The sequence below is a fragment of the Pelmatolapia mariae genome, linkage group LG18 (genome assembly GCF_036321145.2).
Source record: "Pelmatolapia mariae isolate MD_Pm_ZW linkage group LG18, Pm_UMD_F_2, whole genome shotgun sequence".
Taxonomy (NCBI): Eukaryota; Metazoa; Chordata; class Actinopteri; order Cichliformes; family Cichlidae; genus Pelmatolapia; species Pelmatolapia mariae.
Window position 1 is genome coordinate 13,838,586 of NC_086243.1, and position 12,587 is coordinate 13,851,172.

At 38.9% G+C, this 12,587-nt stretch overlaps 1 protein-coding gene across 1 annotated transcript; it reads left to right on the forward strand.

Moving 5' to 3' along the window:
* Positions 1–119: 119 nt before the first annotated feature.
* slc25a42 (solute carrier family 25 member 42) lies at positions 120–9,950 on the forward strand. The gene is made up of 8 exons (XM_063462490.1): positions 120–472; positions 2,659–2,825; positions 3,698–3,809; positions 4,135–4,160; positions 4,331–4,497; positions 4,597–4,713; positions 5,277–5,428; positions 5,542–9,950. Exons 2-8 carry the CDS (start codon positions 2,745–2,747, stop codon positions 5,865–5,867), a joined length of 981 nt encoding a protein of 326 aa, XP_063318560.1. The 5' UTR covers positions 120–472; positions 2,659–2,744; the 3' UTR covers positions 5,868–9,950.
* The last annotated feature ends 2,637 nt before the right edge of the window (positions 9,951–12,587 follow it).

The following is a 12,587-nucleotide window of genomic DNA, read 5'->3' on the forward strand; positions in this document are numbered from 1 at the left end:
TACTCACGCCCCTCTAACTGACCTATCCAAGCGTGCCGCACCTCACTGAGACTTCGTTTCCCACAATGCACCTGCGCTCGTCCTTGTCAAACCTCACTGTGGTCATTGCGAACCGCCTCGCTTGGCTGACAGGAGTAGTAACGGCAGAGCCCACAGTGGCATGGAGGAAGCCTGTCACTTAGAGTCACTGCAGCTCTGGAGCGTGTGAGAAACGTATTTTAAACGGCACCTTCAACATTAGGACACATTTCCAGTCAGGACATTAGCTCATGGTTAACATTTGCAGTACGCTGTTACCGAGAAAATAGACGCGAATTAAACAGCGGGCTAACGGCTAGCTTACCTTACTTAACCTGGTATTTGGCTAACTTAGAAATAACTCCTGAAGAAGCTGCTAACGGCTGGAAATAACGCGCCAGTAGAGGGGATATCAAAACGTGACAACTCTTGATGCCGGTGTCGGGTTTATAAGGTAAGAAATGTGTTTGTGTAAGCAGTGACAGGTCGCTGGCTTCAGAGGCTGGCTGTGTTTTGTTTGCGGGCATGTGTCGACAGCATTGGAGCAGCGGGCAGAAACAGAAAGGCGAGGCATGGTGATCGTTTAATGAATAAGTCTCCACTTCTACTGCAGTAATGTTGACTTGTAACCGTGCTTTGGTTTACAGTTTAATAAATGCCGAGGCAAATGGCAACATATGGGACACGGCGCTGTTACAAAACTGATGTATTAAGGAAGCAGGCAACATGAGCAGCTCATGATGTTGATGATCCACTTCTCTCCAGCAACACTACACTCTTACATTTGCTGATTATTCAGATAATCCGCAGATAATTGTGATGCCTTTTGACTATTTATGCTTATGTATTTTCTGTTTCCCACAGCTAGCATGTGGTCATATTTTGCTCTCAACTTTTTCCACTTAGACTTCCAATAATTTTCATGGACTTATTCTTGATAAATACAACACAAAATTAAACCCACGCTTTACCCATAAGCATTAAGTTGCCTTTTTTGACTCCCTTATTCTTGATAATACACTTTCTATAAAATCTCCACTGCTGCATGTGTATAGCATGGGAATGCTGTCCTGCATTACAGAGTAATGAAGCCTAAGGCACACAAATGAGACATAGCAGGACAGAAACAAGTGAAGAATAAGGAACTGTAAGATGATATGCATGGGGAAAGAAGCTTTAGGGAGGGGTGTGAGATGGCCTGAGATTTGGGATGGTGGCTGCTGTGAAAAGGTGGGTACAAGAAGTCCTAGGCCTGTTGCACTGCTGCCAGTATTTGCTGCCTCTGACCCAGCTTTTGAGCAGACCCTCCGTTTACAGTTTCACTTTTGTCTCTCGTCATCTTCATTTACTTCTTTCCTCTCACTGCTTCTTGTTGAACTCTGGTGTTTCTAAGGGCTGTTTTGTTAATGTTTTAACAAATACTCAGCATCCACAAATCCTGTACTGAGCCTGTATGTATATCAAAAACTAAGTGACCCATATTATCTGTAATAATATAAATCTGAAAGGGCAGATCATCACCTAATCATACCAGTGCCAGTATTATTTTGTTGGCAAAACTGTAAACAAGAAAAACTTTTAGGGCAAGTCAGCTGTTCATCATGCTTGAAGAATTATACAGCATAAAATGAATGTTACACAACAGATAAACATTAGTCACAGTCATAAGCAGATTTGATCTTATACTGATGAAGTATCCATGTGTCCCATGATGACAAAAAACAAACAAAAAACTCAAATAAGTAAAATTCTAAACATGAAAACACAAAGAAAAAAAGAGTTGCTGATCATTTTCATTCTTTCTTCTGAATGTGTGAAACTTGTAGATCTTGTGTAGACTGGATGTGAATTACTAATTTACATCTTGTTGTTGGTGTTCCTTCAGCTCAGGTTTACATATTTGATAGCTTTGGACTTGATAAAGCAGAGTGGATGGGTTGAACATTACATGAATATGTGATCTATGTGGTGAAATGATTAGTTCTTTAAAGCCATGCAAATACCTCTATTGTTAAAATCAGTGAGTTCACTCTAAATAATGTTTGTCTTCTAAAGGTCAACTTGTCTTTATTGACGAGATCTGGAGGATTGTCCTGAATGTTCAAAGTTGTGGTTACACTGCAAACTTGTTTCCAGCAACGGAGGGGATTCAGCAGTGCTTGTGTTACTCAGACACCTTTCACCTACAAGTCCTCTGTCCTTCAGGAGTGATCTATTGTGCCTCCACTTAGCTCAGTGTCTGTGTGCAGTTTTCATGAGGGCAGGTGGTTCAGAGTAAGTGGGCTATTCTTGAGGTAGTTATTCACATCGGTGTGTATTGTATTTCTAGTTTATTGTGTACAGATAAACATCTTGTTTCTCAACTCATGTTGTAAGCATATAAGAAAGAGGGCGGTTAAGTAGAATAGATTTGAGACCAGACTTTGATTCTGTGGTACTTGTTATGATTCATTGAGGCCATAAATAATCATGAGCATTGGTTATCAAACTGTGGTTTTCCAACTTCTGAGGTGAGGCATACCAGGAAAAAGGGTTTTCAAACAACTTCCTTGCTGTAACAGGAAAATCTGTTTAAAAATATTTAGACTGACATGAAACTTAACTGTGTTTGTTTTTCTCTTTTTTCCTTCTTCCCTGTAGCTTCTAGCCTCCTGTACTCCCCACCAGCATCACCGCTGCCACCAGCGGTTGAATTCATGAGCGTGCTTGGTTCATAATCCTCGGGGATGGGGAGTGGAGTCCAGGAACAACGGGCATCACTCACACAGGGTGAAGTGCTCCCACTGGCTTCCTCCAGTCAGTCAGAGGTGAGCACATTTATACAGGATCAGGGTAATCATACAGCTCAGGTTTGGTTAATACATTTTATTTAATTGTGACTAATTGTGTTTAGAGGAAAAAAAGTCATTATTGTGTTAATGTTGACATTCCAGGGGGTTGTACAATTATTTCTGGAGTCAGCCATTTTTGTCACCCCCAACGGATTCTGGCAGATAGCTGCCCCTTCCTGAGTCCAGTTCTGCCGGAGGTTTCTTCCTGTTAAAATGGAGTTTTTCCTTCACACTGTTACCAGGTTTTTGCAGTTAGGGGGTCGTTTAATTGTTGGGGTTTTATCTGTGTTATTCTAGGGTCTTTATCTTACTAACTGAATTACATTAAATTGAGTAGTTAGACAGTTTAGCTAGATATATTTATTTGCATGCGTGCATTTCTAAAATTGTGTATGTGTGTAATGGAGATGTAAATATGCCTTATGTTATCATACAGTTATGTTTAAATGAGTTTTCTTACATGATTATTCATTCCCCCACAGTTGTCCCATCACTTCTGTGATTGCATCCTATCAAGTCATATGTTATTTGCAGAATATAGTGGCATTGTAACAGTATTTTAGTGCCTCTGTTTCATGTGTGTACTGTGCACTAGAGACCCCTCATTCTGTTAGCTGAAAATGAAATTCATGAACTGAGCAGGTCTTTGGAGCTTCATGACCCCTCTGTTTCATTTAACCACATCTGCTTCTATTTGTGAGGTTTTGTTAGCTGGTTAGTTATCTGTCAACTGTTATCCTGATGTAACCCCTGCTTACTGATCAACACTATAGCAAACACAACAAATTGCAAATGTACAGCGTCTCTGTCTCTGTTTGAACCTAAAATGTGATTATTTTGCATTGCAGGGGATGAAACAGACTCGGTCTGTTATCAACTCGCTCTTTTCGGGGGCTTTAGCAGGAGCTGTAGCCAAGACAGCTGTCGCCCCATTGGACAGAACTAAAATCATCTTCCAAGGCAAGCTGGCTGCTCTGCTAATTTACAACAGTGACCTGAATAAAGGACATGTATTAATATATGATTACATCTTGTTGGGACTACTGTGGAAATACCAAAAAAATCATATTACTGTATTGATATTACTTAAAAAATGACTGGACTTGTGAGAAACACTGCAGATTTAAAAAAAAAAATCTCTATTTTTAACATCTTTGATTTTATTTTCTGTTTATGCCATTTGTATATGTAGAGCACTTTGTGAACCCTGGATTATTTTAAAGTGCCGTACAAATAAGGGTGGTATGGTATTGTTTTTATATCGTTTATGTATTTTGTTTTTCAGTGTCTTCTGCAAGATTCTCTGCCAAGGTATGTTTGAGCATGAAATGTTTCATGTTGTCTGCTTCCTATTTATAAGCGTGTTTTTTTTTTGTTTTTTTTTTTTTTTAGCAGAAATAAAACTGGGTACACATATTTGCGCATCATGTTCATTTCGTGTTAATGTGAGCAAGTATATCTTTGTGCACACTGAATTAAAGGAAGCTTACAGGTTGATCTACCGCACCTACCTGAAGGAGGGCTTCCTCAGTTTATGGAGGGGAAACTCTGCCACCATGGTGCGAGTCATCCCGTACGCTGCCATCCAGTTTTGCGCACACGAGCAGTACAAGGGCCTGCTGGGAGGCTACTATGGCTTTCAGGGAAAGTACGTATCTGTGTTTTGCTTGTTTATGAAATGTTTTCTTATGTAAAGACATAAAAGGGCTGAAGTGCTGATGGGTTTTTTTCCTTTTTTTGGTTGCAGTGCCCTACCTCCAGTCCCAAGGTTGCTGGCTGGGTCCATGGCTGGTACCACTGCCGCTATGATGACATATCCTCTTGACATGGTGCGAGCGAGGATGGCTGTAACGCCAAAGGAAATGTAAGCCAACTTTGAAGTTGTTATAAATTGTCATCTGGGCATAGTTGGGGAGTTTGTTAATAGCATCAGCAAAACAATCCAAGGGTAATGAAACGTGGTTAATGTTTAGGGTAGTTATACATACACTCACTTTGCCACTACATTAGGTACACCTTGCTTGTACTGGGCTAGACCTCCTTTTGTCTTCAGAGCTGTGTAATTGTGTTTTAAATCAATTTCTTGAGTCATTTATAGATTTTTATGTGTCACTATGTCACTTTAGACAAACATATATTCATCATTAAAGACCTGAAATGTTATTCATTTGTTTTGAGAATAAACATAGTTGGTTGTGCAACCATAATGCAGAAGATATTACTACAGCATATTTTCACATCTTCACTGTATAGTCAGCTGGGGTATTGTCTGATCCTATTTAGCCTCTAATAGACTTTGACTGCACCCTCGTGCAGACTGAGTCAACTTCTATGATCTAGGATGTAAAGAGCAATTTTTTTTCTTCTGAATTTCTCATCCATGTTTAACTAAAATACATTTATATTTTTAATATTTTTCTGTTTTAGGTACAGTAACATTCTGCATGTGTTTGTGCGGATCTCTCGAGAAGAGGGCATGAAAACACTGTATCGAGGCTTTACTCCCACCATACTGGGTGTTGCCCCCTATGCTGGCCTCAGCTTCTTTACCTATGAGACACTGAAGAAGTTGCATGCAGGTATTCAACAGCCACATGTTTATCTGTATTGATCTAGCCCTGTTCCTTTCCTTCTGTGCACAGCTGCTGTTCATGTACAGTACTTAAACCTCACACGTTTCATTTCCATGCAGAGCACAGCGGCCGCCAGCAGCCCTACTCATACGAACGCCTGGCTTTTGGAGCCTGTGCAGGTCTCATCGGCCAGTCTGCATCTTACCCTCTGGATGTAGTACGGCGGCGGATGCAGACTGCGGGTGTCACAGGTCACACGTACCGCACCATCCTGGGCACCATGAGGGAGATTGTGTCCGAGGAAGGGGTTATCCGCGGACTCTACAAAGGTCTCAGTATGAATTGGGTTAAAGGACCTATTGCAGTGGGGATTAGCTTCACCACCTTTGACCTCACTCAGATTCTCTTGAAGAAGCTTCATCAAATGGGTTATACTACTCCATAATAATGAAAAAGAGAGTTGAAAATGGGGGTAGAGGGTTGAGTAGATCCCTGTAAGCCCACTGTGGTGAGACAGAAGAGGAAGCAAGAGTGAAAAATGTGTATTGCTGGATAAAAGCAAAAAGCACAGTGGCTCAGGATGCGTGGGTAATAATAATTTATTCTCTCGCTTTGTGTAACAGAGGTAAGTTGGATAGTACGCCTTGTCATGTACATCTAAGTGCAATATCATCAATATGTTTGTGTGTACACATGAATTGTAATGGTTCTACCCTCTCAGTACATTTGTAATCCAGAGAGTTAAAAGGTACACACACACACACACACACACACACACTGCAGTCTGCCAGCTGCCATGTGTATCATTTTAAATCTTTTACTTTCCAGTGCAATGCTGGTTTCCACTCATTTCCCATGAGTTTAAAAAATGCATTCATTTAATAAGAGTAAGATATGCCCTTGTTGAGATTTGTTTTAAGGAAATTTATTTTAAGAAAATATACCAAAGGTTATGACCTGAGTTAGTGCAAATTATATGCCATAAATGGTGTTGTAGTATGTTTAAGTGTGAGTTCACAGCGGCTTTGTAACTGCTATCAAATGGTTTGATTTAGTTTGAGTTGAAATATTAAAAGCTCACAGTCTAGTGTTTTTTCAGTGGCACTCCTGAAGATTGAATTCACAGTTTTATTAGTTGTTTAGTTGTGTTTTATGGTGGTGCCAACAAAAAAGAATTACCAGTGCCCATAGTGTTTTTTAGAGAGTTTTCGTCACATATCGATTGTTTTTCACTTTAATCATGTCATAGGCTTTTTGAAAGATTTATATCTGAAGTATAAATACAGATACTACAGTTACTCCAGCTCAACTATTGGGGCCTTTTCAGTGCTGGAACCACTTCCCCTAGGAACATTTGGGAGGCTGTTTTGGATGTTTTTTCTTTCTAATAAGCTCTGAAACATCAATGGAAAAGAGAGTATTGTAGAAACACAGACAAGTAACAATATGAAGGAACCTTGTAGTTCTTTGGGAAAAAGTTCCTGGGACTACGGCGTCTCAGTTTTAGTGGAAATATGCTTATTGGTTCTCAGCCCTAAGTAACGCACATCAAGTAGTTAGGTAATCCCCCAAATGTGACATGTTACACACTGATATTTAGAAAGAACAACTAAACATGCACACAGCCCTCTTTGTGACGTTTACAGTGTCTCATTGTTGCTGACACAGTCTGAGAGGTGTTGCTTTTACATATGTCACTTATCTGTGGTGGTGTTTTTAAAAAGTACAGTATATCAAGAGGCATTTTTTATATCTTCACCCTCGTATGTGTCGCTGATGTTGGACACACACGAAGTACACACATTACACAAATGTGTCTTCCATTTGCTGCCAGTGTGACAGCTGTGCAGTCTGTCTCTTCGCTGCCATTCACGGCTGTTTTGTTTTTAAAAACGTGACTTGACACTAGTCTAGACTGTGACATGTCACTGGAATGACTTTAAATCTCCTGGTTAGGGAGGAGGACTCAGTGTAGAGCTTTTAGCAGTATTTGCTAACTTGACTGGAAATATGCAAACACATAGTGAAGAGATCATTTGAGTTCTGTTACAAAGATAATTTAGTTCTCAGTATTGTACTTTACCTCAGCACACAATCACGTGTTTTTCTAATCGTCACATATCAATTAGAAGTGTTAATGTAGAGTTGTGGCAGCAGATGGGACTTGGAGCTTGTTTGAATGATGCAGATTAACATTTTGACAGTATTGATGCAGGCTCATAGACCCTGAGCAGTGTCAATAGTTTCTATACTTGGACCTTACATACTAAGGCAGAACGGCTGAGCTGGGTGAGCAGATGAGTAGAGCCAAGCAGAGCAGAGGGCATGAGGTGTCATCTGTAACAGGAATAAGAAGCAAGGCTTGTGACTGAAACTCAGCAGTGAATTTGAAAGATTTATATTTTTAAATATGTACAATTGTTTAATTGATGATTAAAAAATGGGAAGATTAATCACCAAAATGAGAAAACCTAATCTGACTGATGACAATGCCCAAAGTAATATTCTGATCTTAGACCAGCAGATAACCTCACCAAATAATAATTAACAACATAAAAAATACTAATAGTTTAGAAAATAGCTTTTGAGATTTGGAAAATGTTTCAGTTTATTAAAATGCAATCACTTAAAAATTTTTTTTTTTAAATTTACTTGTTGGTTTATCCAGGGACCGATTCACTGCTAAAGCATAATGATAATTGTTCCATTGTTAGTGCCTACAAGACATCAGCGTACTCACGGTGATATAGGTATTATTCTTTTTGGATAGTTTTAAACATGTTTTTCCAAAATAAAAGTAAAAGTAATGAGCACAGCTGGGATTGAAACCACAAACTTCTTTTTAAATAAATAAACACGTCAGAGGTGAAGTCTAAGTAAAGTAAGATCCACATTTTTTTTTCTATTTTCCCATTTTGTGCAGATTTGTAACGCACGTCGTGATGTGATTACTGAATTTAGTACAGTAACTTGTTACGTTACTGTGTTGCTGAACAATGTAACGCACTGATAAATAGCTAAGCATAACAAATGTTAATGAAATCTGTTTATGTTTTTTATGTCTGAAAGAAAAAGAAAATATCAGCCTATATATCAAATTTTTAAATCAACAAATATCAGCATTGCTCTTAAAAATATCTGGGAGGGGAGGTTTTACAGGGAGTTTTACAATCCCTACACTCCTGTATCCTGCCTTCTCTGGAAATCATTTTCTCATTTTCTTTGTCTGCTCATGGAAATTGTTTGTTGGAATTAATGTAGCGTTCAGGTGATCTCCTGAACATAACACAATATTTTGACTTTAGTTGACCTCTGTAAATGAGGAAGATTTGTGACATACAGCATCTCCAGTCCATATATCTGCTCCATCAGCTGTGGGCAGATGCATTAAAGTGTTTTAATATCAGTTGTCTTTACCCCTTGTCTTAGGTAGCAGGAGGAAAGCTTAGATCAACGACTATTTGGTCTGTAATTAGCACATATGAAAGTGTGCTTGGTTAAAAGAATACATTAAGTGAAACCTGAACGAAGGGTATTTCCTCACTCTAAGTGCCTAGCAAAGGATAGTAATGTTTTTACTACAACTGAGCTGCTTCTACTAACCCTTCTGAAGGTTTCTTCCATTTTCTAGCCTTGCTTCAGTCTGGATGTTCTCAGTAAGAAGAAGCAGATGCTCTGAAGTTTAGAAATTGTTAGTCCTCAGTGGCTGAATGTATTTCTTCAGGTTCAGTTTTGTATGTGAATTTTGTAAAGCTTAAACTGCCTTGGAGAGTAAATCACCATGAAAGGTGATTCTCAGTTCCCAGTTCATTCCAACACATTTAGGACTTATTTAAAGCCATGAAGGCAGAATTAAAAAAAGCAAAGTTACTGGTTTGGTTTTGCCCCTTCTCCAACACGCCATACTCTGATTTAAATTGGAATAACCGTGATTGTTGCATTGTTATGATCTTTTCTCTGATCTACCAGCCAGATGAGTATAACACAAAGACCCTGTTTGATTTCCATTTCCAGACAATCATTGAATGCCAAAAAGTTATGTGTTTTTTGTTTTTTGTCTAACACAAAATGATCTTTTGATGGGAACACAACAGGCGCTTAACAAGAAGAAATACTGACACACTACAACGACTTACTCTGGTGCGAGTGTTTTTTGTTTCCTCTTGTAAAATCAAATGTTAATTGTTTTAACCTGTACATGTGCAGACTTATAACTCTACTTTGTGTGTCACAGCCGATTATCTTGTGGTGTTTTTTGTTGTTTTTCCAGTTTGGGTGCAGCTGTGACTCAACAGCTGGTTGTTAAATTCTAGTGATTTGTGCCAACTGAATGTCAATATAGCTACTGATAACCACAACCTGTGTCTGGCCTGTAGTGACGATGATGATGCGTCTGCAATATCAGAGTCTACAATAAAACTGGATGTTGATAACACATTGATTTGTGATCATTAGTTTTGGTTTAATGTCCCAGACTGATGTATTTTTGTGCTTGCAGTGTTGTTTGGATTTATATTAAAGAATTTTTCCCCCTCAAACTGAGTTTTCTTGTTTTTTTTTAGGGGGGTATTTAACATTTGCTGGTCAGCATGATGTTGGTGCAGGGTTATAAAAACCTAAACAGTGAATTGAAAAGCTATACCTGCTTATGAAAAGCTAATTTTGGTCTCAAACACGTGTGATGTGCAAACCTGATGAAAACAGACTAAAATTTAAACTATTTACATATTCATAGATTCTGGTCTTCTTGGGAGATCCCATTTTGATAGCCAACCTAACCTGTTAAGCTACTTGCATATTTAAATTTCTTACAAAACCAATGAATCACTTGAATCATTTGTATAATGATAAACTGTATTAGTATAATCTGACCTTCCTATTCTTGAGTGTAACCAGTGGTTTGTACTTGTAAACCCTTTGTATTTACATTCATGATTCATGAAGGTGTCTCATGATTTTAGACTTGGATGTTGTTTTTCCTTAACATTCGAAATAATTCTGTCTTCATGCACTTTATTTGTCTTCCCTGGTCTTTTGGGCTTTTTGGTTTTGCTGAGCTGATGAGTGCATTTCTTCTTTTTTTCAGCACAAACCAGATTAATGATTTGGTTGATCCTACATTTTTTACTGTCTCTCGGATAGATTTAAGTTTTTAGCCTAATGATGACCTTCACTTGAACTGCCATCTCATTGGGCATTAGGGTTAGACTTACTTATAGTTAAAGTAAAAACATATACAAATTCAACACTAACATTTGTGTGTTTCTTTGTCAAGAAGAGGTGGCCCAAACGATCTGGAAGGCTGTTTTTGTCCAAGCTGTGGTTGTTGCACTTCAGCATCTAGCTAGCTATTGGTACAGAAGAAGAGCTAGCTTAAGTGGGGTAACATTTTTAAGTTTCAGGTAATTTCAAATGCAATATTTCTAACAGCTCATTAACTATCAGATAACAAAAACAGTTTCTGTGCAGTTTACCACGCTAGCTAAAGAGACGACTCCTTTGTTTCACAGAGTGAGAAAGACAGTACTGGAGAGGAAGAAGAAAGATTATATTTAAAGGTAAGACTGCTCAGTTTCATTTTATAAACTGGAAATGTAAAACATGTAATGTTCTCATTCTTAAATCAGATATTGTAACTCCACATGCTTCGATATATTTTTTTCTTATTGTGAAACGTCCTGTAAAACAAACTGGGGTGTATTATGTACTATTAAAATACTGGCAGTTTAGAGCAGGATAAACAGGCTAGCTTGCTGTAGTGTGGTGAATTAACAGTAAAGCACTGCGTTGGACTGTTTTCTGTGGTGTTCATGGTCAGTTAGGTTACATTAAGAAACTGAAGTTGGCGATACTTAGATTCATTTACCGAATTCAGCCTTTTTACCAACTTTATACTGTCTAGTATAAAGATAATATAAACAGCGTTAGGGAAAGATGGCTCGTGAAACCTCTCCTTACATCTTGTTGAATTCAGTGGTGTAAAGTCACAAAGAGCAGTAAATCTCAGAGCAGCAGCTCAGCTGACCACAGCCTGTACATAAAGAAAAACTACTGTCTGACTCCAACTTGGCCGTTTGGTAACACTGGTGCAGCGGATTCAAACAGCCTGGCCTCCACACAGTCTTTATTCATAAAAAAATAGAGTGATAGTGGAACGTATATCCTTGTTTTTCTTTTTTTTTCTTTTTTCTTTTTTTAACATAAAGCTCATAAAACATTAAATTGCTGCAGCCAGGGGCAGCACAAAAGTGATCTCCTTAGACTGCTATTTAGTTTTATTGTCCTTGTTTAACACTGAGTTAGCTGATTAGTGACAAATCCAATAACTCAAACTAATGTTAGTCTGTCCAAATATTTATGGATCTTCTCACGCCTGTTTATCGTGTAATGACATTTAATCACCACTCGAGGGCGCTGCTTCCCCATGAATGGTTGAGCGCCTTCTGCTGCAGGAATACACGTCGGTCAGCAGGTGGCGGTGCAGCACGGCTCTTGGGGCTAAAGATAGCAGGTGTACTGGGTCAGATGGAGCTGCTGCTCCGCCCGAGGCCGCTCTGCCGCTTTGAACTTGACCGTGAACGCAGCAACGCACGAAAGAAAAAAAAAAAAACCCGCAATACTGAGAACAGACCCAACAAATTGAAAAAAAGGGGGACAATTATTATAATCCTGATCATCTCTCAGAGTAGATTTAAAGGCACTGAAGTCTCTAGAAAGAAATGACCTATTTTATTTAAGGTTGATTTTTTTGGGTGTTTGTGTTCCTGTGCATCTTTCTGAATTAGGTTAAAAAAGGGGATCTCTTCTTAAACCGGGAAGGAAGCTTGGTCCACACTCCTTTGTGCAAAGATTTTTGGGAAAGTGGGAGAAAAAAACACCAGAAGAAAAGAGCTATAGGGAAGATAGAGGACTAATTAGGCTGAGAGAGTGAAGGAGGGAGGGATGGATGGAGGCTGTCAGAGGATGTGGTTGCTATAGATACTTGGCATGATGCCGGATGGAGGCAGCGCCAATTTGCATTCATTCAGATGATGGCGGCTCCACAGTCTCTTTCTCTCTCTCTCTCATTGCCTCTTTCCCTGAAATAAAAGCACCAGCAGAAACATTTCTTTCACTGTCCTTTCCCCATCTCTAAACAGCGCAGTTTTTTTTTAAAGTTTACTAA

What these genes read in the sequence shown, in the direction of transcription:
- slc25a42 (XM_063462490.1), top strand. Translation starts at nt 2,745, where the DNA reads ATGGGGAGTGGAGTCCAGGAACAACGGGCATCACTCACACAGGGTGAA. An exon ending in CTTCCTCCAGTCAGTCAGAG is followed by an intron (nt 2,826 to 3,697) that starts GTGAGCACATTT and finishes TTTGCATTGCAG; the next exon opens with GGGATGAAACAGACTCGGTC. An exon ending in ACTGAAGAAGTTGCATGCAG is followed by an intron (nt 5,429 to 5,541) that starts GTATTCAACAGC and finishes ATTTCCATGCAG; the next exon opens with AGCACAGCGGCCGCCAGCAG.